This window comes from Nerophis lumbriciformis, linkage group LG07 (genome assembly GCF_033978685.3).
Source record: "Nerophis lumbriciformis linkage group LG07, RoL_Nlum_v2.1, whole genome shotgun sequence".
Lineage (NCBI taxonomy): Eukaryota > Metazoa > Chordata > Actinopteri > Syngnathiformes > Syngnathidae > Nerophis > Nerophis lumbriciformis.
Window position 1 is genome coordinate 56,466,264 of NC_084554.2, and position 22,315 is coordinate 56,488,578.

The 22,315-nt window shown below is 41.5% G+C and overlaps 1 protein-coding gene across 3 annotated transcripts in view; it reads right to left on the minus strand.

Moving 5' to 3' along the window:
* The window catches only part of pfkpa (phosphofructokinase, platelet a), a 97,780-nt gene that overhangs the window by 55,070 nt on the left and 20,395 nt on the right, over positions 1–22,315 (minus strand). For all 3 annotated transcript variants that reach the window (XM_061964860.1, XM_061964859.1, XM_061964861.1), the window contains exons 3-8: positions 20,834–20,911; positions 20,334–20,523; positions 18,252–18,417; positions 18,117–18,161; positions 17,935–18,043; positions 6,973–7,068 (exon numbers count right to left, since the gene is read on the minus strand). In XM_061964860.1, the coding sequence (XP_061820844.1) occupies positions 6,973–7,068; positions 17,935–18,043; positions 18,117–18,161; positions 18,252–18,417; positions 20,334–20,523; positions 20,834–20,911 (684 nt within the window). The remainder of the gene's footprint in view (positions 1–6,972; positions 7,069–17,934; positions 18,044–18,116; positions 18,162–18,251; positions 18,418–20,333; positions 20,524–20,833; positions 20,912–22,315) is intronic.

The window sequence follows — 22,315 nt, forward strand, 5'->3', positions numbered from 1 at the left end:
TAAACGAGACTGTTGACTTTAAAAAAGTGCTTCTTAGAACGCTACATTTTACCAGACCTTTGGTTACGATAGTTTACCATTTGGAGGGCCTTCAGTCCTCACGTCTGTGTGACGAAAAGTGTCACCCAGGACTGGCATTCCCTGTTAGTGAGGAAAAGAAACTTTGGGCAGTTTTAATAAGAATTATTTTTTCCCGCTTCACTTGGGTAGCTCCACTTGTTCTTTACAAAAATCTCTCATAAGCGCGCCAACAGGTTAGCTTTTGTCCGTCAAGTCTGCACAATAGTCCATTTGAGTGAGAATGGAGGGGAACAGGAATTGTTTGAAAAAGAAGTGCGCCTAATAGAGATGCGCGGTTTGCGGGCACAACCGCGGAGTCCGCGGATTATCCGCGGATCGGGCGGTTGAAATTTAAAAAAATTAGATTTTATCCGCGGGTCGGGTCGGGTCGGGCGGTTGAAATAAAAAAAATTAGATTTTAAATAGATTCAGGCGGGTGGCAGTTAAACCAATTGGTAAATATATATACATAGTTAAATGTTGTTACCCACATACGAAAAACGAGCAGGCACCTGCAGCATATGCCACAACAGAAGAAAAAAAAAAAAAGAGATGGACACTTTTACGGAGCGGAGAAAGGACGCCTCGCCGGGGTCCGGGACCGAGGCCCCTTCCCCCGAGAGGGCCCCACCGGGAGCCGTAGCTGAGGCGATCCGCGAGAAGGGCCCGACGCACGTCCAGGGTCACCACCGCGCCCACCACACCGACACCCCGCCTCGTCCGCCTTCGCCGCGGCCGGCGTCACGCGCAGCAGGTAAGCAGCTTACCTGCCCGCCATCCCCGTGGCCGGGGGCTCGTAACAGGGGTCAGTCCGCGCGCTCCGCCCGCGCAGCTTACCTGCCCGCCACCCCTGTTGCCGGGGGCGCGTAACAGGGGTCACTCCGCACGCAGTGCGCTCACGAAAGGGGTGGGGCTCACCCTGGTTGATATAGACAGCAGGACGGTGGCCATGGACGTCGGAACCCGCTAAGGAGTGTGTTACAACCCACCTGCCGAATCAACTAGCCCTGAAAATGGATGGCGCTGGAGCGTTGGGCCCATACCCGGCCGTCGCCGGCAGCGAGATGCGCTTGGAGGTGCGCTCAGCGCGGCTCCCATATGATTGCGCACTGGTGTGCGTCTGGGTCGTGACAGCGTGGCACGCGAATGTCTGTGCTGCATTGGATCAGTCTCCTTTCTTTAACAGGCAAAAGCTTTATAACCTCACTAATGCCTTGCATCGTCTATATTAGATATATAACAACGGGCGGGTGCGGGCGGATGGCGGGCGGGTGCGGTTCTGATCAAATGTTACATCGGGTGGATGGCGGATGGTTGACGACTTTCTGATGCGGTTGCGGATGAAATAATTGTGTCAGGTGCAAACACTGTTGACATCTACTAATCAGACAAGAAGCAAGGAATGAATCAGAGACGGAGTTCAATTTAGCTCATGAGGAGACACGTGTTTTGGGCTGTACTCTAGTTACAGATCCAAACTACGTTCTAAAGAAAAGCCCGTGCGCCTCCTCCATTTATTAGGAAATGGCCCTATTACATCACGGTGACTGAGGGAAGGGGGTAATCTCGACAACTCCAGTAAGACACAATATATGATAATACAAAAATGCAAATATGTTGACACTTGGTGATATCGCCCAGTCTCTTCTCTGCTTTGTCTGGTCTTGGAACCAAATATTCGGCCTTGGCTGCCAGCAGGCCGAGTCTGCACACAACACTGATAACGAGGCTAGCAATCTTTTGGATTGCTAGCTCTGCACAAATTGACAATACTTTATAGTATGGCCCTTAAGCATAAAGTTATGATGATAATATATACATAATTATTCTAACATTTCCCTCCTGTTTATCACATAACTTCCCCAGAATCTTCTTATCCCCAATAACTTCTTCTTACGATTTTCAGTTAATAGTTCATTTCTTTAGGGCCAAGTTATGTTTATACTCAGAGTTCAACATCATCATATTTTTATATATATATAGTCACCAGGGTCTGGAAACAGATCAGGAACACCGTCCAGGTAGGTATCCTCGTCATCAGATTCATCTTTCTTGTCGTCCGCCAGAAGGTGCATCTGAACAGTTCTATCATCTGCTGGGCTAATCGCTGTGGTAATCAGACGGTTAAGCAGAGAACCCAGACAGGGAATACAACTACATCCACACAACGTCAGTTTTGCTGAAAACACAGCCATAGATACTAGAATTGATGATACCAAGGACTTGTATTTGCCGAACACATTCAACCATCCATCCCACATAGGTGAGTGCTCTTCCATTTTACCGTTGAGGGTGCGAAGGCCTTCCAGTGCTCTGGTCAGGCTATCTTCTGCATCAGTGTATTTTGGTATGAAGTACAACACTGTTCACCCAATATTGCGCACACATCTCCTTTTTCCGCTAACAACATGTCTGGCGCCATACGGTTTTGAAAGGCCTTAAGGGAGGTTGCGGCGAGTTGATCAGTGACGACTTCAAGTCCGGCCTTTGTCCAATTTCCTAATCTCTGTACGTTGTAGTGGACGTAGTTTATTCTGTCAACATTCTTGTTAATCGTACACCACCAGTAGACGGATGATTCGAATCCAGCTGCAACTTGATTTACCAATTTGTACTCGTCAGGTACACCTCTGGGGACACCTATTGTATCGATATAAGTTGGATCTCCAACACTTTGCCAGTTTCTCTTGTGATATTCTTATTTTACTGTTATATTTTCATTCTCATTGTTGCTTTTTATTTTTATTCTATTATAATATTTTTCTATTTTGTTTCCATTTATACCCCCATTATTTACTTTTTACTTTTTAAACTCAATCTCAATTTTGTACACTGCTGCTGGGATTTAAATTTTCCTGAGGGAACTCTCCTGAAGGAATCAATAGAGTGCTATCTATCTATTACTAATCCGAGCACAGTTCATGACGTCTCGTCCTTGTAAACACTGGACAGACTTCTTATCTTGCAGACATTTATTTCCATTTAGTTTTATTCTCTACATGTAATTCTACATGCTTCAGTGTCACATAGAAATTTGCTTTCTTTGTTATTTATTTCAATTATTATTTCTGGTTTACTTGCTGTCTGTTTACTTAAGTTCTCATAACTTAGTATGTCCTCTGATTAGAATTTGTTTAACGCTGATCTACGTTTTGTTTTTTCTCAGGACAGTCTCGTGCTAAATGTCCTTCTCTGCCACAACGCCAACATGCAGTAGGGTGTAACCGCTGCCGTTGTTGTTTTCTCCTATTTTGGTTATAATAGATTGTAATAGACCATATCGGATCTGCGTTTCTTTGGGTCCCTCTTTCCATTTTGAGAATTTGGAGTAATCCGTCGTACTTTACAGAGCCGAATTTATAAGGATTACTTTTGTCTTTGTTGTAAGATAGTGGTTCAATTTATTATTGTGGTACATGTCACTTCTACTGGAGGTTTTTCCCCCAGTGGAGATGTCTTGCCTGATGCCTCCACAATAACCCACTATTACTTCTCACAACTTTAGTATGGAGTGATCGCCTAGTGGCGATAACTCCCACACACTCTCACGTTCATACCTTTCACACTTGTTTTACGGAAGTTTCAGTACTTGTGGACTCCGACGTCCTTATATGGCCTCTTCTGTTTTAGAATTGTCGGTTTTTACGTGGACTCCGATGTCCTTAATTTGGTTTATTTTCAATGTTGAATCTTACGGAAGTTTCATTCTTTGCGGACTCCGACGTCCTTCTGATTTGTAGGCCTTTTTACCTGTTAGAGCCTAGGATTTACAGGGTTTGTTTTTGCGTCGTAACCCTTAGTCACACGCTTTTTGTATGCGTCGTAACCCTTAGTTACACGCTTTTTTTTCTTCTTCTATGCGTCGTAACCCTCAGTCACACGCTATTTTTCCTTTGTAATTCAAAACGTACTCACTGAAATCTGCGTTCCTTCCTCTTGTCCTCGGTTCCCCGTCAGTCGTCAGATCCAGCCAGGGTGCAGAAAAAGCAGCTCCTCAATGGGAGATGTGGGTGCCATGGTCTTCTGGTTTTACTCACCAGGCTGGAATCGTCAGACGTGTTGGGATCCGGCTCGAAGGACCAAAGAGATGTCAGGTGCAAACACTGTTGACATCTACTAATCAGACAAGAAGCAAGGAATGAATCAGAGACGGAGTTCAATTTAGCTCATGAGGAGACACGTGTTTTGGGCTGTACTCTAGTTACAGATCCAAACTACGTTCTAAAGAAAAGCCCGTGCGCCTCCTCCATTTATTAGGAAATGGCCCTATTACATCACGGTGACTGAGGGAAGGGGGTAATCTCGACAACTCCAGTAAGACACAATATATGATAATACAAAAATGCAAATATGTTGACACTTGGTGATATCGCCCAGTCTCTTCTCTGCTTTGTCTGGTCTTGGAACCAAATATTCGGCCTTGGCTGCCAGCAGGCCGAGTCTGCACACAACACTGATAACGAGGCTAGCAATCTTTTGGATTGCTAGCTCTGCACAAATTGACAATACTTTATAGTATGGCCCTTAAGCATAAAGTTATGATGATAATATATACATAATTATTCTAACAAATTGCCTATCCGCGCATCTCTAGCGCCTAATCATTTTCAAAGAGACAATTTGGAGCCCCTGCCCACTTCCTGTGTTTGCCTCATGGCAATTACGCCCCCGGTTCAAATTAGACCAAAAAGAATGCAGAAGATAGAAAAACCAAGTGGGTGACGTTGGTGTCATTCCAGGTTATGAACACACTTCCATGAATGAGTTAGTTCCAAACAAGACATAGGCTGAGTCAAATGTATTGTGTTTAGTTAAGGTTACTTTAGTTTACTTCCCCGGGCATGTCAAAAAGAAGTCCTGAAAAAGACTGCGTTCAACCTCAGAGTTTCCACTGTAATATCTACAAAGACCACGAACACAAACACAATAGAAAAGCTTGAGAGGAGGGGAAACAGCAAAGCACAAGCAAGCCATTCTAATTTTTCAGTCATGTTAGTTAGACCTGAACTCCACATTGCAAAAAATAGATTTGGATACAAATGAAAAGGTTGCATTTAGAGGAGCCACGGTGCAGGGTCAGAATAACACATACATGTAAAAGCCAGTAAATTAGAATATTTTGAAAAACTTGATTTATTTCAGTAATTGCATTCAAAAGGTGTAACTTGTACATTATATTTATTCATTGCACACAGACTGATGCATTCAAATGTTTATTTCATTTAATTTTGATGATTTGAAGTGGCAACAAATGAAAATCCAAAATTCCGTGTGTCACAAAATTAGAATATTACTTAAGGCTAATACAAAAAAGGGATTTTTAGAAATGTTGGCCAACTGAAAAGTATGAAAATGAAAAATATGAGCATGTACAATACTCAATACTTGGTTGGAGCTCCTTTTGCCTCAATTACTGCGTTAATGCGGCGTGGCATGGAGTCGATGAGTTTCTGGCACTGCTCAGGTGTTATGAGAGCCCAGGTTGCTCTGATAGTGGCCTTCAACTCTTCTGCGTTTTTGGGTCTGGCATTCTGCATCTTCCTTTTCACAATACCCCACAGATTTTCTATGGGGCTAAGGTCAGGGGAGTTGGCGGGCCAATTTAGAAGAGAAATACCATGGTCCGTAAACCAGGCACGGGTAGATTTTGCGCTGTGTGCAGGCGCCAAGTCCTGTTGGAACTTGAAATCTCCATCTCCATAGAGCAGGTCAGCAGCAGGAAGCATGAAGTGCTCTAAAACTTGCTGGTAGACGGCTGCGTTGACCCTGGATCTCAGGAAACAGAGTGGACCGACACCAGCAGATGACATGGCACCCCAAACCATCACTGATGGTGGAAACTTTACACTAGACTTCAGGCAACGTGGATCCTGTGCCTCTCCTGTCTTCCTCCAGACTCTGGGACCTCGATTTCCAAAGGAAATGCAAAATTTGCATGGTTGGGTGATGGTTTGGGGTGCCATGTCATCTGCTGGTGTCGGTCCACTCTGTTTCCTGAGATGCAGGGTCAACGCAGCCGTCTACCAGCAAGTTTTAGAGCACTTCATGCTTCCTGCTGCTGACCTGCTCTATGGAGATGGAGATTTCAAGTTCCAACAGGACTTGGCGCCTGCACACAGCGCAAAATCTACCCGTGCCTGGTTTACGGACCATGGTATTTCTGTTCTAAATTGGCCCGCCAACTCCCCTGACCTTAGCCCCATAGAAAATCTGTGGGGTATTGTGAAAAGGAAGATGCAGAATGCCAGACCCAAAAACGCAGAAGAGTTGAAGGCCACTATCAGAGCAACCTGGGCTCTCATAACACCTGAGCAGTGCCAGAAACTCATCGACTCCATGCCACGCCGCATTAACGCAGTAATTGAGGCAAAAGGAGCTCCAACCAAGTATTGAGTATTGTACATGCTCATATTTTTCATTTTCATACTTTTCAGTTGGCCAACATTTCTAAAAATCCCTTTTTTGTATTAGCCTTAAGTAATATTCTAATTTTGTGACACACGGAATTTTGGATTTCCATTTGTTGCCACTTCAAATCATCAAAATTAAATGAAATAAACATTTGAATGCATCAGTCTGTGTGCAATGAATAAATATAATGTACAAGTTACACCTTTTGAATGCAATTACTGAAATAAATCAAGTTTTTCAAAATATTCTAACTTACTGGCTTTTACCTGTAGTTGTACAATAATTAAAGTAACACAATATAGTGACGATATTGCATGAATAAAACTTGTTTTGCTGGGGTCTTAATGCAGAGTAAGAAAAACTGGGTGGGGGTTGTGCTGAAAGCGGCCTTACCCTACGAGTGTCTGACAGAGCATTCCAGAAACACAGGGACAAAGTCAAAGCCACACCAGGGCAGCAAGAAAGTGGAGTAGTAGACACAGCCCAGAAGACCGTACTTACATCCTTAATAGAGTCAGCGGTAATAGGCTTGTTGTTAGCATCAATCGCCCCTTCCGCTACTATTATGATATTCAGCCTTTTCATTTCTGCTCGGTTCTACAAGGAGCGGTGGAGAGACAGCATGACAGAAAAATTGAGAGTGTGGCTTTTACAAGGGCTTTCAGAAGCACAGGGACCGTACGGCGGTGGTCACTTTCATCGTGACAACCAAAAACCCTCTTTTTAACTATCAATTCTCGCCGGACCTTGTTGTTCTGCCACAGTACACTGGATATACAAACTCCGATTAGGATCTTTTGAAGCTGAAGCTATGGAGGATGTGGCTTGCTGCGCTTCAGTCAGGGCTCCGTGCTTCTGGCTTCCCCTTTCTTTGCATTTGGGTACTCACATCCTTGACATAACTAGACGTTATAGCCTTCCCATGCTTGTCAATGGCTCCCTCGGCCACTATGATTATATTCAGCCTTGTGCCCCTGGAACGGGTCTGAATCATATCACAATGTCATTTATCCAAAGAAGAAGAATACATTCAATAATTACAGGGGAACTGCACTTTTGGGGAATGTCGCCTATCAGTCACACTCCTTATGTAAGACAAGAACACGTGTTTTTTTTAGCATTCTAAATATTAAAATACATGCGATCAAAAGTACGCTTACAATGCAGCCTATAGTAGACATTCTATTCTGCCTATAAAGCCCCTAAAATAACATCCAAACACCTCCATCGAGGTTTTATATACATGACGTAAGTATATATGTCATGTAGTAACATTCATAATAACATGTAATATATACATGATGTAAGTATATATGTCATGTAGTAACATTCATAATAACATGTAATATATACATGATGCAAGTATATATGTCATGTAGTAACATTCATAATAACATGTAATATATACATGATGTAAGTATATATGTCATGTAGTAACATTCATAATAACATGTAATATATACACGATGTAAGTATATATGTCATGTAGTAACATTCATAATAACATGTAATATATACATGATGCAAGTATATATGTCATGTAGTAACATTCATAATAACATGTAATATATACATGATGTAAGTATATATGTCATGTAGTAACATTCATAATAACATGTAATATATACATGATGCAAGTATATATGTCATGTAGTAACATTCATAATAACATGTAATATATACATGATGTAAGTATATATGTCATGTAGTAACATTCATAATAACATGTAATATATACACGATGTAAGTATATATGTCATGTAGTAACATTCATAATAACATGTAATATATACATGATGCAAGTATATATGTCATGTAGTAACATTCATAATAACATGTAATATATACATGATGTAAGTATATATGTCATGTAGTAACATTCATAATAACATGTAATATATACATGATGTAAGTATCATTAATACTTGTTAATATTTAGGTCACAAAATGTAAATTAAAGCTGCAAGCAGCGATGGACGGGACCGACTTTAACGGCACATAAAATCCAAACCGGAGCAGTAATTAAAACTCTTTGGTCAACTTTTAATCAGAAGGGTTCAATCTCTCTCCTGTGCTAGTTTGAAGCCGACACGACAAACGCGCTCAGAGGAGATAATGTTTGAAAAAAGGTGACCGGTTTTTACAAAATTTTTGTTTTGAAGGGGGAATTGCAAACTTCCTGTTGATTTTTGCTGGGGGTTGTCAATATATGAAATGTAGGTCTAAGTGAGACCTACGTAGAGGTTTTTGTTTCATGTCTCTAAGACATTCCTACTGGAAGTTACAGGCAGTTTTGTATGAGTTTTCTTCCTAGGAGAAGTTGTGTCTGTGTTTTCTTCCTCGGGGGCGCTGGTTTTTTTTTTTTATTAGATCGCAATTTTTGCTAGTCTTGATGTGTGTCCCCAGTTTGGTGAGTTTTGAAGCATGTTAAGGGGGTCAAATTACAGCTCAAATAGGCAAAAGTGATTGTTTTTACTCAAATTTTGTTTTGAAGGGGGAATTGCCAACTTCCTGTTGATCTTTGCTGAAGGATGTCAACGTATGAAATCTAGGTCTAAGTCAGACCTACATAGATATTTTTTGTTTCATGTCTCTACGACATTCCTATCGGAAGTTACAAGCAGTTTTGTCTGTGTTTTTTCCTAGGGGGCGCTAGAGGGCAATTTTGAGTTTTGGGGTTTGGTTTTTTTATTAGATGGCAATTTTCGCCAGTCCTGATGTGTGTGTCAAATATGGTGAGTTTTGAAGCAGGTTAAGGGGGTCAAATTACAGCTCAAATAGGCAAAAGTGATTGTTTTTACTCAAATTTTGTTTTGAAGGGGGAATTGCCAACTTTCTGTTGATCTTTGCTGAAGGATGTCAACGTATGAAATCTAGGTCTAAGTCAGACCTACATAGATGTTTTTGTTTCATGTCTCTACGACATTCCTATCGGAAGTTACAAGCAGTTTTGTCTGTGTTTTTTCCTAGGGGGCGCTAGAGGGCAATTTTGAGTTTTGGGGTTTGGTTTTTTATTAGATGGCGATTTTCGCCAGTCCTGATGTGTGTGTCAAATATGGTGAGTTTTGAAGCAGGTTAAGGGGGTCAAAGTTGGGTTTGTCGTTAAAGTCTTTACCCTAGCTTCCTGTGCAATCGGCACGCTTTTCTGTTGTTGTCTTCTTGCCTGATTTATTAAAATAAATCATTTTTTCCTTCCTTCTAGTGATGGGTTGATGAGGCGTCATGAAGCGTTTCGACACATTGCAAAACTGTATTGATACTGTGTCGATACTGTGTCACTAAATACTGACATCTGCTGGACATTAAAAATCCCTACAGGCAACCTATGGACCGACTCAACTGACACTGATTTGATGCCCTAGTACAGGGGTCACCAACCTTTTTGAAACCAAAAACTACTTCTTGGGTACTGATTAATGCGAAGGGCTACCAGTTTGATACACACTTAAATAAATAAATATATTGTCATTTGTAAGTTACACGTAAGTGCGATTTAAACAAGAATACCTAAATAAATGTATATATATAAAAAAATGGGTATTTCTGTCTGTCATTCCGTCGTATATATTTTTTTTCCTTTTACGGAAGGTTTTTTGTAGAGAATAAATGATGAAAAAAAACACTTAATTGAACGGTTTAAAAGAGGAGAAAACATGAAAAAAATGAAAATAAAATTTTGAAACATAGTTTATCTTCAATTTCGACTTTTTAAAATTCAAAATTCAACCGACAAAAAGGAGAAAAACTAGCTAATTTGAATCTTTTTGAAAAAAATTTAAAAAAGAATTTATGGGACATCATTGGTAATTTTTCCTGATTAAGATACATTTTAGAATTTTGATGACATGTTTTTAAATTGGTTAAAATCCAATCTGCACTTTGTTAGAATATTTAACAAATTGGACCAAGCTATATTTCTAACAAAGACAAATCAGTATTTCTTCTAGATTTTCCAGAACAAAAATGTTAAAAGAAATTCAAAATACTTTGAAATAAGATTTAAATTTGGTTCTACAGATTTTCTAGATTTGCCAGAGTATTTTTATTTTTTATTTTAATCATAGTAAGTTTGAAGAAATATTTCACAAATATTCTTCGTCGAAAAACCAGAAACTAAAATATTTATTATTCTTTACAATAAAAAAATAAAAAAAATACTTGAACATTGATTTAAATTGTCAGGAAAGAAGAGGAAGAATTTTAAAAGGTAAAAAGGTATATTTGTTCAAAAATCCTAAAATCATTTTTAAGGTTGTATTTTTTCTCTAAAATTGTATTTCTAAAAGTAATAAGAAGCAAAGTAAAAAAATAAATCAATTTATTTAAACAAGTGAAGACCCATCCATCCATCCATTTTCTACCGCTTATTCCAAGTGAAGACCAAGTCTTTCAAATATTTTCTTGGATTTTCAAATTCTATTTGAGTTTTGTCTCTTTTAGAAATAAAAATGTCGAGCAAAGTGAGACCAGCTTGCTAGTAAATAAATACAATTTAAAAAATAGAGGCAGCTCACTGGTAAGTGCTGCTCTTTGAGCTATTTTTAGAACAGGCCAGCGGGCGACTGATCTGGTCCTTACGGGCTACCTGGTGACCGCGGGCACCGCGTTGGTGACCCCTGCCCTAGTATATACAATAATATAAACCAAGTCATTGTATTTCATTTAGGATTATTTCATATCTTCATTTAAATAAAAATATATTTGTATCTTTTTTAGATACAGTCAATAAATAATGTGAACATGTATCATAACATGGAAATCTAAGAGAACGTGTTGTGGATGATTGTGGACTGGGAATTGTTTTAATTTTATTTTTTTACACATTTTTATTAAAAAAAAAAAAAAAGTTTTTCTGACGTATTACATTTTAGACGATTTCTCTTCTTAGTTATTATTTCTCGGGCTGTAGAAAAGAGCCGCTCACAGGGCACAGAGGAGGCGACACAGTTGGCGTATTGGTCACGTGACCAAAACAGCTCATGATCGGTCACGTGACTTTCTAAAAGCGGTACGCGCACCGACACAGGGTTTCGCTCTATGAGCTCCACGCATGCGCCGATGCATCGGTGTTGCCGGACACATCACTACTTCCTTCCGGATTGTCCGTTTGCATCTTGGGGAAACGACCTGCACATAAACATGCGACCCAGACGTAACAAAAGGTTATTTAAAGGGATTTATGGGCGGAATAGTGGACCTTCCATTACTTGCATTGTACTTGTACTTGTATTTACATTTATTTACAAGTTAGAATCCATTAAAAAAAAAAAAATCTGTCTTCTTGTCTCTCATAATGATTGTGAACGATTCCAAATAAAGTGCAGTTTCCCTTTAAGAGAAACATCTTGTAATCAAAAGTGGATCTTTTTCAAACAGAATCACTGAAAGGTCGAAACAATATAACAAATAAATTGCTGTTCACAAAATAGTCCAACACTTTTGTTTTTGCCCACATTTTCTATGAATGAGTAACTAAACATTTCCATTGAGCAGCATAAAAAAAATGATGCTACAAAAACTGCAATGAAAAACCTATCCTACAGGTAAAAGCCAGTAAATTAGAATATTTTGAAAAACTTGATTTATTTCAGTAATTGCATTCAAAAGGTGTAACTTGTACATTATATTTATTCATTGCACACAGACTGATGCATTCAAATGTTTATTTCATTTAATTTTGATGATTTGAAGTGGCAACAAATGAAAATCCAAAATTCCGTGTGTCACAAAATTAGAATATTACTTAAGGCTAATACAAAAAAGGGATTTTTAGAAATGTTGGCCAACTGAAAAGTATGAAAATGAAAAATATGAGCATGTACAATACTCAATACTTGGTTGGAGCTCCTTTTGCCTCAATTACTGCGTTAATGCGGCGTGGCATGGAGTCCATGAGTTTCTGGCACTGCTCAGGTGTTATGAGAGCCCAGGTTGCTCTGATAGTGGCCTTCAACTCTTCTGCGTTTTTGGGTCTGGCATTCTGCATCTTCCTTTTCACAATACCCCACAGATTTTCTATGGGGCTAAGGTCAGGGGAGTTGGCGGGCCAATTTAGAACAGAAATACCATGGTCCGTAAACCAGGCACGGGTAGATTTTGCGCTGTGTGCAGGCGCCAAGTCCTGTTGGAACTTGAAATCTCCATCTCCATAGAGCAGGTCAGCAGCAGGAAGCATGAAGTGCTCTAAAACTTGCTGGTAGACGGCTGCGTTGACCCTGGATCTCAGGAAACAGAGTGGACCGACACCAGCAGATGACATGGCACCCCAAACCATCACTGATGGTGGAAACTTTACACTGGACTTCAGGCAACGTGGATCCTGTGCCTCTCCTGTCTTCCTCCAGACTCTGGGACCTCGATTTCCAAAGGAAATGCAAAATTTGCATGGTTGGGTGATGGTTTGGGGTGCCATGTCATCTGCTGGTGTCGGTCCACTCTGTTTCCTGAGATCCAGGGTCAACGCAGCCGTCTACCAGCAAGTTTTAGAGCACTTCATGCTTCCTGCTGCTGACCTGCTCTATGGAGATGGAGATTTCAAGTTCCAACAGGACTTGGCGCCTGCACACAGCGCAAAATCTACCCGTGCCTGGTTTACGGACCATGGTATTTCTGTTCTAAATTGGCCCGCCAACTCCCCTGACCTTAGCCCCATAGAAAATCTGTGGGGTATTGCGAAAAGGAAGATGCAGAATGCCAGACCCAAAAACGCAGAAGAGTTGAAGGCCACTATCAGAGCAACCTGGGCTCTCATAACACCTGAGCAGTGCCAGAAACTCATCGACTCCATGCCACGCCACATTAACGCAGTAATTGAGGCAAAAGGAGCTCCAACCAAGTATTGAGTATTGTACATGCTCATATTTTTCATTTTCATACTTTTCAGTTGGCCAACATTTCTAAAAATCCCTTTTTTGCATTAGCCTTAAGTAATATTCTAATTTTGTGACACACGGAATTTTGGATTTTCATTTGTTGCCACTTCAAATCATCAAAATTAAATGAAATAAACATTTGAATGCATCAGTCTGTGTGCAATGAATAAATATAATGTACAAGTTACACCTTTTGAATGCAATTACTGAAATAAATCACGTTTTTCAAAATATTCTAATTTACTGGCTTTTACCTGTATAATATACACGATGCTAATATGCACACCAAAAAATGTCCACAAAAATGTGGTCAATATGGAATTGTAAGCAGTGCACTTTTGACAACATTTGACTATTTCCACAGAGTATCAAGAGGCCTGAGTCAATAACAATTTTTTCTGGACGATATATATTTTTGCCGATAAAGAATAATATTGCAGCATTATTTTGAGGCCAATTTAAGCACGAACGTAATAACATTTATCCTTTCCCGCGATTCAAACGGTTTGTACAGCCGAAAACAACACAAGCATAGGGCAATTTTTCTTTGAGAAAGGCTAAATGGCGCCTAGTACCCACTGAGAACAGCTAGCATGACCACCACCAGTATTTACTGGGCGGGACGTGACGTCAGTAACATCCCAGCAATAGAGAGGTTTGTCAATCCAGGTTCCACTGTACTAAGTGTGTCTTTGACTAGCATACCTGCCAACTTTTGAAATCAGAAAAACCTAGTAGCCAGGGTCCAGGGGTTGCAGGCCCCGGTAGGTCCAGGACAAAGTCCTGGTGGGGGGTTCAGGCTTCGCCCCCCCGACGCAAAATGATTATCAGCATTCAGACAGGTTAAAATGTTGCTAAAACCATCACTTTTCTATCAGTCACAGTGACTTTTCAAAACAAAAATATTACAGCAAATATGGGTTGATTGACATGTTTATTCTGTAAGCTAACTTCAATAGTTTGAAATTATTTTGACAGTTAATGCCAGTTATCCTGTCAACCTTTCACAAGACTTCAATTTGTTCATTGAAAGTATAAACACTTTTTACAGTAAACAAATGGTAAAACAGTACTAAACAATTCCATTTAAAAAAAAAAATTGGTGTCATTATTAACTTTCTGTCCAAGCTTGTATAATCTACTGCCTTGTTCAATTGTAAAAAATATTCTGTGCCTAAAATTCACATTTCTATCACAATTATCATACTGTAAACATGGTAAGCTAACTTCATTCAAATTAATAGTCCTGTCAATAGCATGGAATTACAATTCAAATGTAGCTTTTTTGTAAGCCTTTCAAAAGAATTCAAAATATGAAAAATTCATGAAAATTAATTTAAGCCATCAGACACTTGAAAAGTGGCACATCACATCTCTAATGGAATCATTTGAACTTTTCAACAGAAATAGCACTGCAAAAATATTAAGGACATACTTCTGTATTTTGGTAGTTATGCTGTCAACATTTAACAAGATTTCTTCAACTTGGACTTGAAAGCATAAATAGTATAAACACTTTTAACAGTATGTCGTGCTGTGAAATACAGCCGACAGGATTGCGCACCAAACACGAAGCAAGGCCAAAGCGCACGCGCGCATGGTGCAGGAGAACAAAGGACTTCTTTCATTTAAGGTTTGTGATAAACCATCAAACTCATTGGTTAAAAGGACTCTATAGTAATATAAAGCGAATTTTTCTGGACATTATCATGCAAGAAAAGTTTATTTTTGGGACCGCGATCACCGCGTAATGACTTTTAAAGGTTGCATTACAAACATTTAACTGTCCCATGTGATCAGCCAGTGCGATTGGAAATCCATGCTCAATTATTGCCTCCGTAAATAAAACTTCGGCATTTATCACATCCAAAGAATCTGTTTGGGCGACGAAAAACGTTGAAAGTTTTCCACTTGTATCGCTAGCAACGGCATTAGACTTGTGTTTTTTTGTCCCAACGTGGTCTTTTACGTCGCTAATTCCTCCGTGTCCGATCGAAAAATCTTGTCTGCACAAGGTGCAATTCGCGTAGATTTCACCCTTTTTTGGAACGGATAATTATTCCCGGATAGGCTTTTGAATATTCTTCACGGAATGACTGCAGTTTTCTTTTCGGTTTAAGACTCGTTTGCGATTTTTCTCCGGCTGATTCCACGATCGTTCGCTCGTTTGGAAACAATGGGCAACTGGTGCCTCGTGCTTGGCAGCGGTGCTATAAATAGCCTCGCGCATGGCATTCGGAATGGCTCGATAGGAAGTTACGGGAAGCAGTGTCGATTGTCATTGTTGTTACGCGATTTCGTGAATAAAACCTTTAAAAAAAAAATTTTTTTAATTAATGAAAAAACGTATTTTTTATCACTGCAACCGTAACCCGGAAAAGGTTGATGAAAACCGTACTAATTACGGGAAAACCGGAGTAGTTGGCAGGTATGGACTAGTCACGATAAAAGGCCTTCTATAATGTTAACGTTATCCTATAATAATACCTTCAGTCGAGACTGAGGAAGAACATCACATATTTCAGGAATGACGGTCGTTCAGATTTATCTGGTTTAATTCATCCTCAGCATCCCAAATGTCTTCAAAAGGTGAACAGTGTGTGAATATTGAGGAACTGGAATGTTTTCAGTCATTTTGTATAATATATTCTGTACACCAGGGAGTTCCAAAGTTTCCTGGGGTCCAATTGGGGCCAACAAAGTGCTTTTGAGTTGCCTGTGGTATTTTCTAAAAAAAAATTAATAAACAAACAAAAACCTGCAAAAATGAAGGAAAAAGTTGAAATATTGATTTGCTATGACTTGCCGCGTATATATTTCTTAACACATCTACAGTACATTGGATTGGTTTTAGCCTGTTTACAAAATTAAAAATAGCAACATCTTTTGGACTTTTTAGCATGTGGCCCTCAGTGAAATAATTTTCGACACTCCTGATGTACACTAATAATAATAACAATAATAATTAAAGCTGCAAGCAGCGTTGGTCGGGCCCGCAAACTTGGCAGGTGCTAGTCCTATGTGTCCCAATACTTTTGTCCAGTGTTAGTCCCAAGTGTCCCAATACTTTTGTCCAGTTTTAGTCCCAAGTGTCCCAATGCTTTTGTCAAGTTGTAGTCCTAAGTGTCCCAATACTTTTGTCCAGTGATAGTCATAAGTGTCCCAATACTTTTGTCTACTTTTAGTCTGAAGTGTCCCAAGACTTTTGTCTAGTGTACCTACCTTGTCTGCATTGTGTGGGCACGTTGGTGCTTCCTGCTTTTAAGCAGCCATCTTAAAAAAACAGCAGCATCAGCGCAGCGGGTCTTTGAAGGGTCATAAAATCAAAACCGGAGCAGGTATTAAAACGCTGTTCTGTTATTTTATACACAAGGGTTTAATCTCTCTCCTGTGTTAGTTTGAAGGCGAAACGACAAACGCGCTCAGAGGAGATAGTTTTTGAAGGAAGGTGACCGGTTTTTACAAAAAAATTGTTTTGAAGGGGGAATAGCAAACTTCCTGTTGATTTTTGCTGGGGGTTGTCAATTTATGAAATGTAGGTCTAAGTGAGACCTACATAGAGGTTTTTGTTTCATGTCTCTCCGACCTTCCCAGTGGGAGTTACAGGCAGTTTTGTCAGTTTTTTCATCCGAGGAGCAGTTTTTTGTGCGTTTAATTTAAAAAATTGCGCTAGAGCACAATTTTGAGATTTGGGGTTAGGTTTTTTTATTAGATCGCAATTTTTGCCAGTCCTGATGTGTGTGTTCAGTTCGGTGAGTTTTGAAGCATGTTAAGGGGGTCAAATTACAGCTCAAAGAGGCAAAAGTGACTGTTTTTAGTACTTTTTTGTCTTGAAGGGGGAATTGCCAACTTCCTGTTGATTTTAGCCCGAGAATGTACTATTATGAAATGTAGGTCTAAGTCAGACCTACATAGAGGTTTTTATTTCATGTCTCTCCGACCTTCCTAGTGGGAGTTACAGGCAGTCTATATTTTTTTTTCCCTAGGGGGCACTAGAGCGCAATTTTGAGTTTTGTGGTTCGGTTTTTTTTTAAAAAGGCAATTTTCGCAGGTCCTGATGTGTGGGTCAAATATGGTGAGTTTTGAAGCATGTTAAGTGGGTCAAATTACAGTTTAATGTGGCGGCATAAGGACTCCCTTCGGGAGTCCTTTTGCAATGGGCCATGCGGGCCCTAATAATAATAATAATAATGGATTAAATTTATATAGCGCTTTTCTATCAACTGGATACTCAAAACGCTCACAGAGAAGTGAGAACCCATCATTCATCATGGTGGTAAGCTACACTTGTAGCCACATCTGCCTTGGGCTAGACTGACGTAGGTTTGGCTGCCAATTTGCGCCTCTGACCATCACCTATCATTCATTTGCCAGTGTGAGCAGCACTGGGGGTTATTATTATGTTATTATAATAATATGTTATACTATTACTATTATTATGCTGCAACAAGAGTCAGGAGATACAACTTGTTTGTGTTGAAGTCTCATATCTCTTTGATGTAAGTTGTACATTCATGAAATGGGAGCAAAAGCATGTGTTGCTGTATGAGTCACTATGTCTAAGGTTGTAAGGAACTAAAAACGGTGTTACCGCAGATAGTTTTTCACACATCTTCTCTTCCCATCCATCATCTGGAGGCATCTCAGGGATTAACACCCAGTCTGCACCACAAGCCAGAGCACTAACCAAGGCCAAATAGCTGAGGTACACATAGACAATAAGTAGTAACCAAATCCTTTCTGGCTGCTGAATGTCTTTGATCATTATCTTACCCGCAATGTCTGCCCATGACTTCTAAGACAAAAGTCCTCTGGTGACTGAAAAATAACACCATAATATGTTTCAAATGTATTTCTTTTCACAACACACAATTAATTACACCATGTCACACAAACACAAGCTCTCACCTCTGAGCGGTTGTCATAATTGCATCAACCACCTCAATGATTCGGTGCAGGGCAGAGTCGGTGCCAATCGTCATGTCAGTTCCACAGAAGTCGTTATCGATGGAGCCAACCATCCCGACAATGTGAAGAGCAGAGTAGGTCTGAACGGACTGGGGCTCGATGGATCCTGAAGAGGTTGAGGACACGACGGTCAAATCAACGTCTTTCCGAGTGCATAGTTCTGATACCAGCTCATTTCTTGGTCTGATTCTTAGCCCCAACCTATTTGGCAAGCGTGGATGTGAGTGTACTTCCGGACGGCTTCGAAGCAATTCTGGACCACCATCCGCCGCCTCAGGAAGGGGAAGCAGTGCAGTGTCAACACCGTGTATGGTGGGTATGGTGCTCTGCTGACCTCGACTGCGGATGTTGTGGATCGGTGGAGAGAATACTTCGAAGACCTCCTCAATCCTACCAGCACGTCTTCCTATGAGGAAGCAGGGCCCGGGGAATCTGTGGTGGGCTCTCCTATTTCTGGGGCTGAGGTTGCCGAGGTAGTTAAAAAGCTCCTCGGTGGCAAGGCCCCGGGGGTGGATGAGATCCGCCCAGAGTTCCTTAAGGCTCTGGATGTTGTGGGGCTGTCTTGGTTGACAAGACTCTGCAACATCGCGTGGACATCGGGAGAGGTACCTCTGGATTGGCAGACCGGGGTGGTGGTTCCTCTCTTTAAGAAGGGGAACCGGAGGGTGTGTTCCAACTATCGTGGGATCACACTCCTCAGCCTTCCCGGTAAGGTCTATTCAGGGGTACTGGAGAGGAGGCTACGCCGGATAGTCGAACCTCGGATTCAGGAGGAACAGTGTGGTTTTCGTCCTGGTCGTGGAACTGTGGACCAGCTCTATACTCTGGGCAGGGTCCTTGAGGGTGCATGGGAGTTTGCCCAACCAGTCTACATGTGCTTTGTGGACTTGGAGAAGGCATTCGACCGTGTACCCCGGGAAGTCCTGTGGGGAGTGCTCAGAGAGTATGGGGTAACGGACTGTCTTATTGTGGCAGTTCGCTCCCTGTATAATCAGTGTCAGAGCTTGGTCCACATTGCCGGCAGTAAGTCGGACACGTTTCCAGTGAGGGTTGGACTCCGCCAAGACTGCCCTTTGTCACCGATTCTGTTCATAACCTTTATGGACAGAATTTCTAGGCGCAGTCAGGGCGTTGAGGGGATCTGGTTTGGTGGCTGCAGGATTAGGTCTCTGCTATTTGCAGATGATGTGGTCCTGATGGCTTCCTCCGGCCAAGATCTTCAGCTCTCACTGGATCGGTTCGCAGCCGAGTGTGAAGCGACTGGGATGGGAATCAGCACCTCCAAGTCCGAGTCCATGGTTCTCTCCCGGAAAAGGGTGGAGTGCCATCTCCGGGTTGGGGAGGAGATCTTGCCCCAAGTGGAGGAGTTCAAGTACCTCGGAGTCTTGTTCACGAGTGGGGGAAGAGTGGATCGTGAGATCGACAAGCGGATCGGTGCGGCGTCTTCAGTAATGCGGACGCTGTATCGATCCGTTGTGGTGAAGAAGGAGCTGAGCCGGAAGGCAAAGCTCTCGATTTACCGGTCGATCTACGTTCCCATCCTCACCTATGGTCATGAGCTTTGGGTCATGACCGAAAGGACAAGATCACAGGTACAAGCGGCCGAAATGAGTTTCCTCCGCCGAGTGGCGGGGCTCTCCCTTAGAGATAGGGTGAGAAGCTCTGTCATTCGGGGGGAGCTCAAAGTAAAGCCGCTGCTCCTCCACATGGAGAGGAGCCAGATGAGGTGGTTCGGGCATCTGGTCAGGATGCCACCCGAACGCCTCCCTAGGAAGGTGTTTCGGGCACGTCCGACCGGTAGGAGGCCCCGGGGAAGACCCAGGACACGCTGGGAAGACTATCTCTCCCGGCTGGCCTGGGAACGCCTCGGGATCCCCCGGGAGGAGCTGGACGAAGTGGCTGGGGAGAGGGAAGTCTGGGCTTCCCTGCTTAAGCTGCTGCCCCCGCGACCCGACCTCGGATAAGCGGAAGAAGATGGATGGATGGATGGATGTGAGTGCTGTTACAATACTTGTAACGAACCTTGCTCCACCAGTTCTGTCAACAGTCCACTCCATTCTTCCCTGAAGAGGTTGGCTCCTGTCAGGCTGCCATCCCCCCCGATGACACACAGGTTGGTGATGCCAAGCTTCACCAAGTTGAGAGCAGCCTTCAGGCGGCCCTCGTGGGTGCGAAACTCTTTGCAGCGGGCACTACCAATAACAGTGCCGCCCTGAGAAGTGAAAAACAAAATACACTCTTCAATTTCTTGGAAAAGGGGTAGGATTAAAGAAGCTCTGCTTCTCCCTACTCCTTTTCGAACATGTTGAATAGAGAAAGTGGAAATTGTGATGTATGCATGCATGTTACAAATAAACTCAAACTTAAACTCAAAGTTACAAGGAACACTTAAAACCTTGATAACAAACCCATAAAACATTGCAATTTTCTGAAAAAGGTGTTTAGGAATTCCTGGAGGGACTTTGTAGTATTACAGTACAAGATGATGGTTGCTTGTCACATTTCCTGCTGTTACAACTCACCACTTGAAGCATGCTGGACACACTTTCCCATGTGGCTTCCTTTATGTTCTCCCCACCATCCACCATACCCTGGTATCCCTGGAAATGTATTGGAATAAAAAAAAGAACACGATTTAAATACTGCAACTGGTTAAAGAACTGGATAACTTATTCTTAAAACCTAGACAAACATAGTATATAAATATAGTATATCCCCTTTAACTACTCTGCTGTCTTTAATCAGTTTGAGCAAGTGACTCTGCGGCAGTTACAAGAGTTAACTCATCATATGAAGCCCTCAGGTTCTCCCCATGATGCTGTCCCTCCTACCTTTTTTAATGAAGTGTTTTCTTGCATAGGGCAGCCTGTTCTTAACATTTTAAATAGCAGTCTGTTTTCTGGTGTAGTTCCTACCAGTTTTAAACACGCCGTGGTTCAACCGCTTTTAAAGAAACCTGGTCTGGACAGTTCAGTTTTAGCTCATTTCAGACCCATTTCTAAGCTGCCTTTCCTCTCAAAGATTTTGGAGAAGATTGTTTTTACCCAGTTAAACACTTTTTTAGAGGACTGTGATATTTTAGAAGTCTTTCAGTCTGGGTTTAAACCCCTCCATAGTACCAAGTCAGCTTTATTAAGGGTTTTTAATGACATCCTTCGAGCAACAGATTTAGGTGATCATGTGATTTTAGTTTTACTGGATCTAACAGCAGCATTTGATACGGTGGACCATAATATTTGAATTAGCCGCCTGCAGCATCAAGTGGGCATCTGTGGTACTGCTTTGAGTTGGCTGAAGTCATATTTGACTAACAGGACCTTCTCTGTAAATGTTGCTGGATCTGAATCCTCCGTTGCTCCCTTGACATGTGGGGTCCCACAAGGCTCAGTTTTGGGACCACTTCTCTTTTCTATTTATTTACTTCCCCTGGGCTCAATCCTAAGAAAGCATGATATTTCTTTTCATTGTTATGCCGATGACACACAAATGTATTTTCCATTAAAGAGAAATCATGCCTCTTCAATACAGCCATTACTTGCCTGTCTTGATGATATCAAGGCCTGGATGGCCCTAAACTTCTTAAATTTTAATGAAAAGAAGACAGAAGTAATAGTGTTTGGACCTAGTGGTACCTGTGAGCTCCCCCCTGTTGACTTTGGCCCTTTGGCTTTGCACGTTAAGCCCATGGTCACCAACCTGGGCTTTCGTATTGACTGTGATTTTAAATTGGAGCGTCAGATTGGCACAGTGGTGAAAGCCAACTTTTTTTATTTACGTCAGCTGGCCAAGGTTAAAAACCTTCTTTCTAGGCAACAGTTAGAGACAGTAATCCATGCCTTTATTACATCTCGGCTGGATTACTGTAACTCTTTATATTTTGGAATTAGTCAGTCTTCCCTCTCACGTCTGCAGCTGCCCGACTTTTAACTAACACAAGAAAAAGAGAGCACATTACTCCTGTTTTAGCCTCCCTCCACTGTGTCTTTTAGAATCCATTTTAAAAT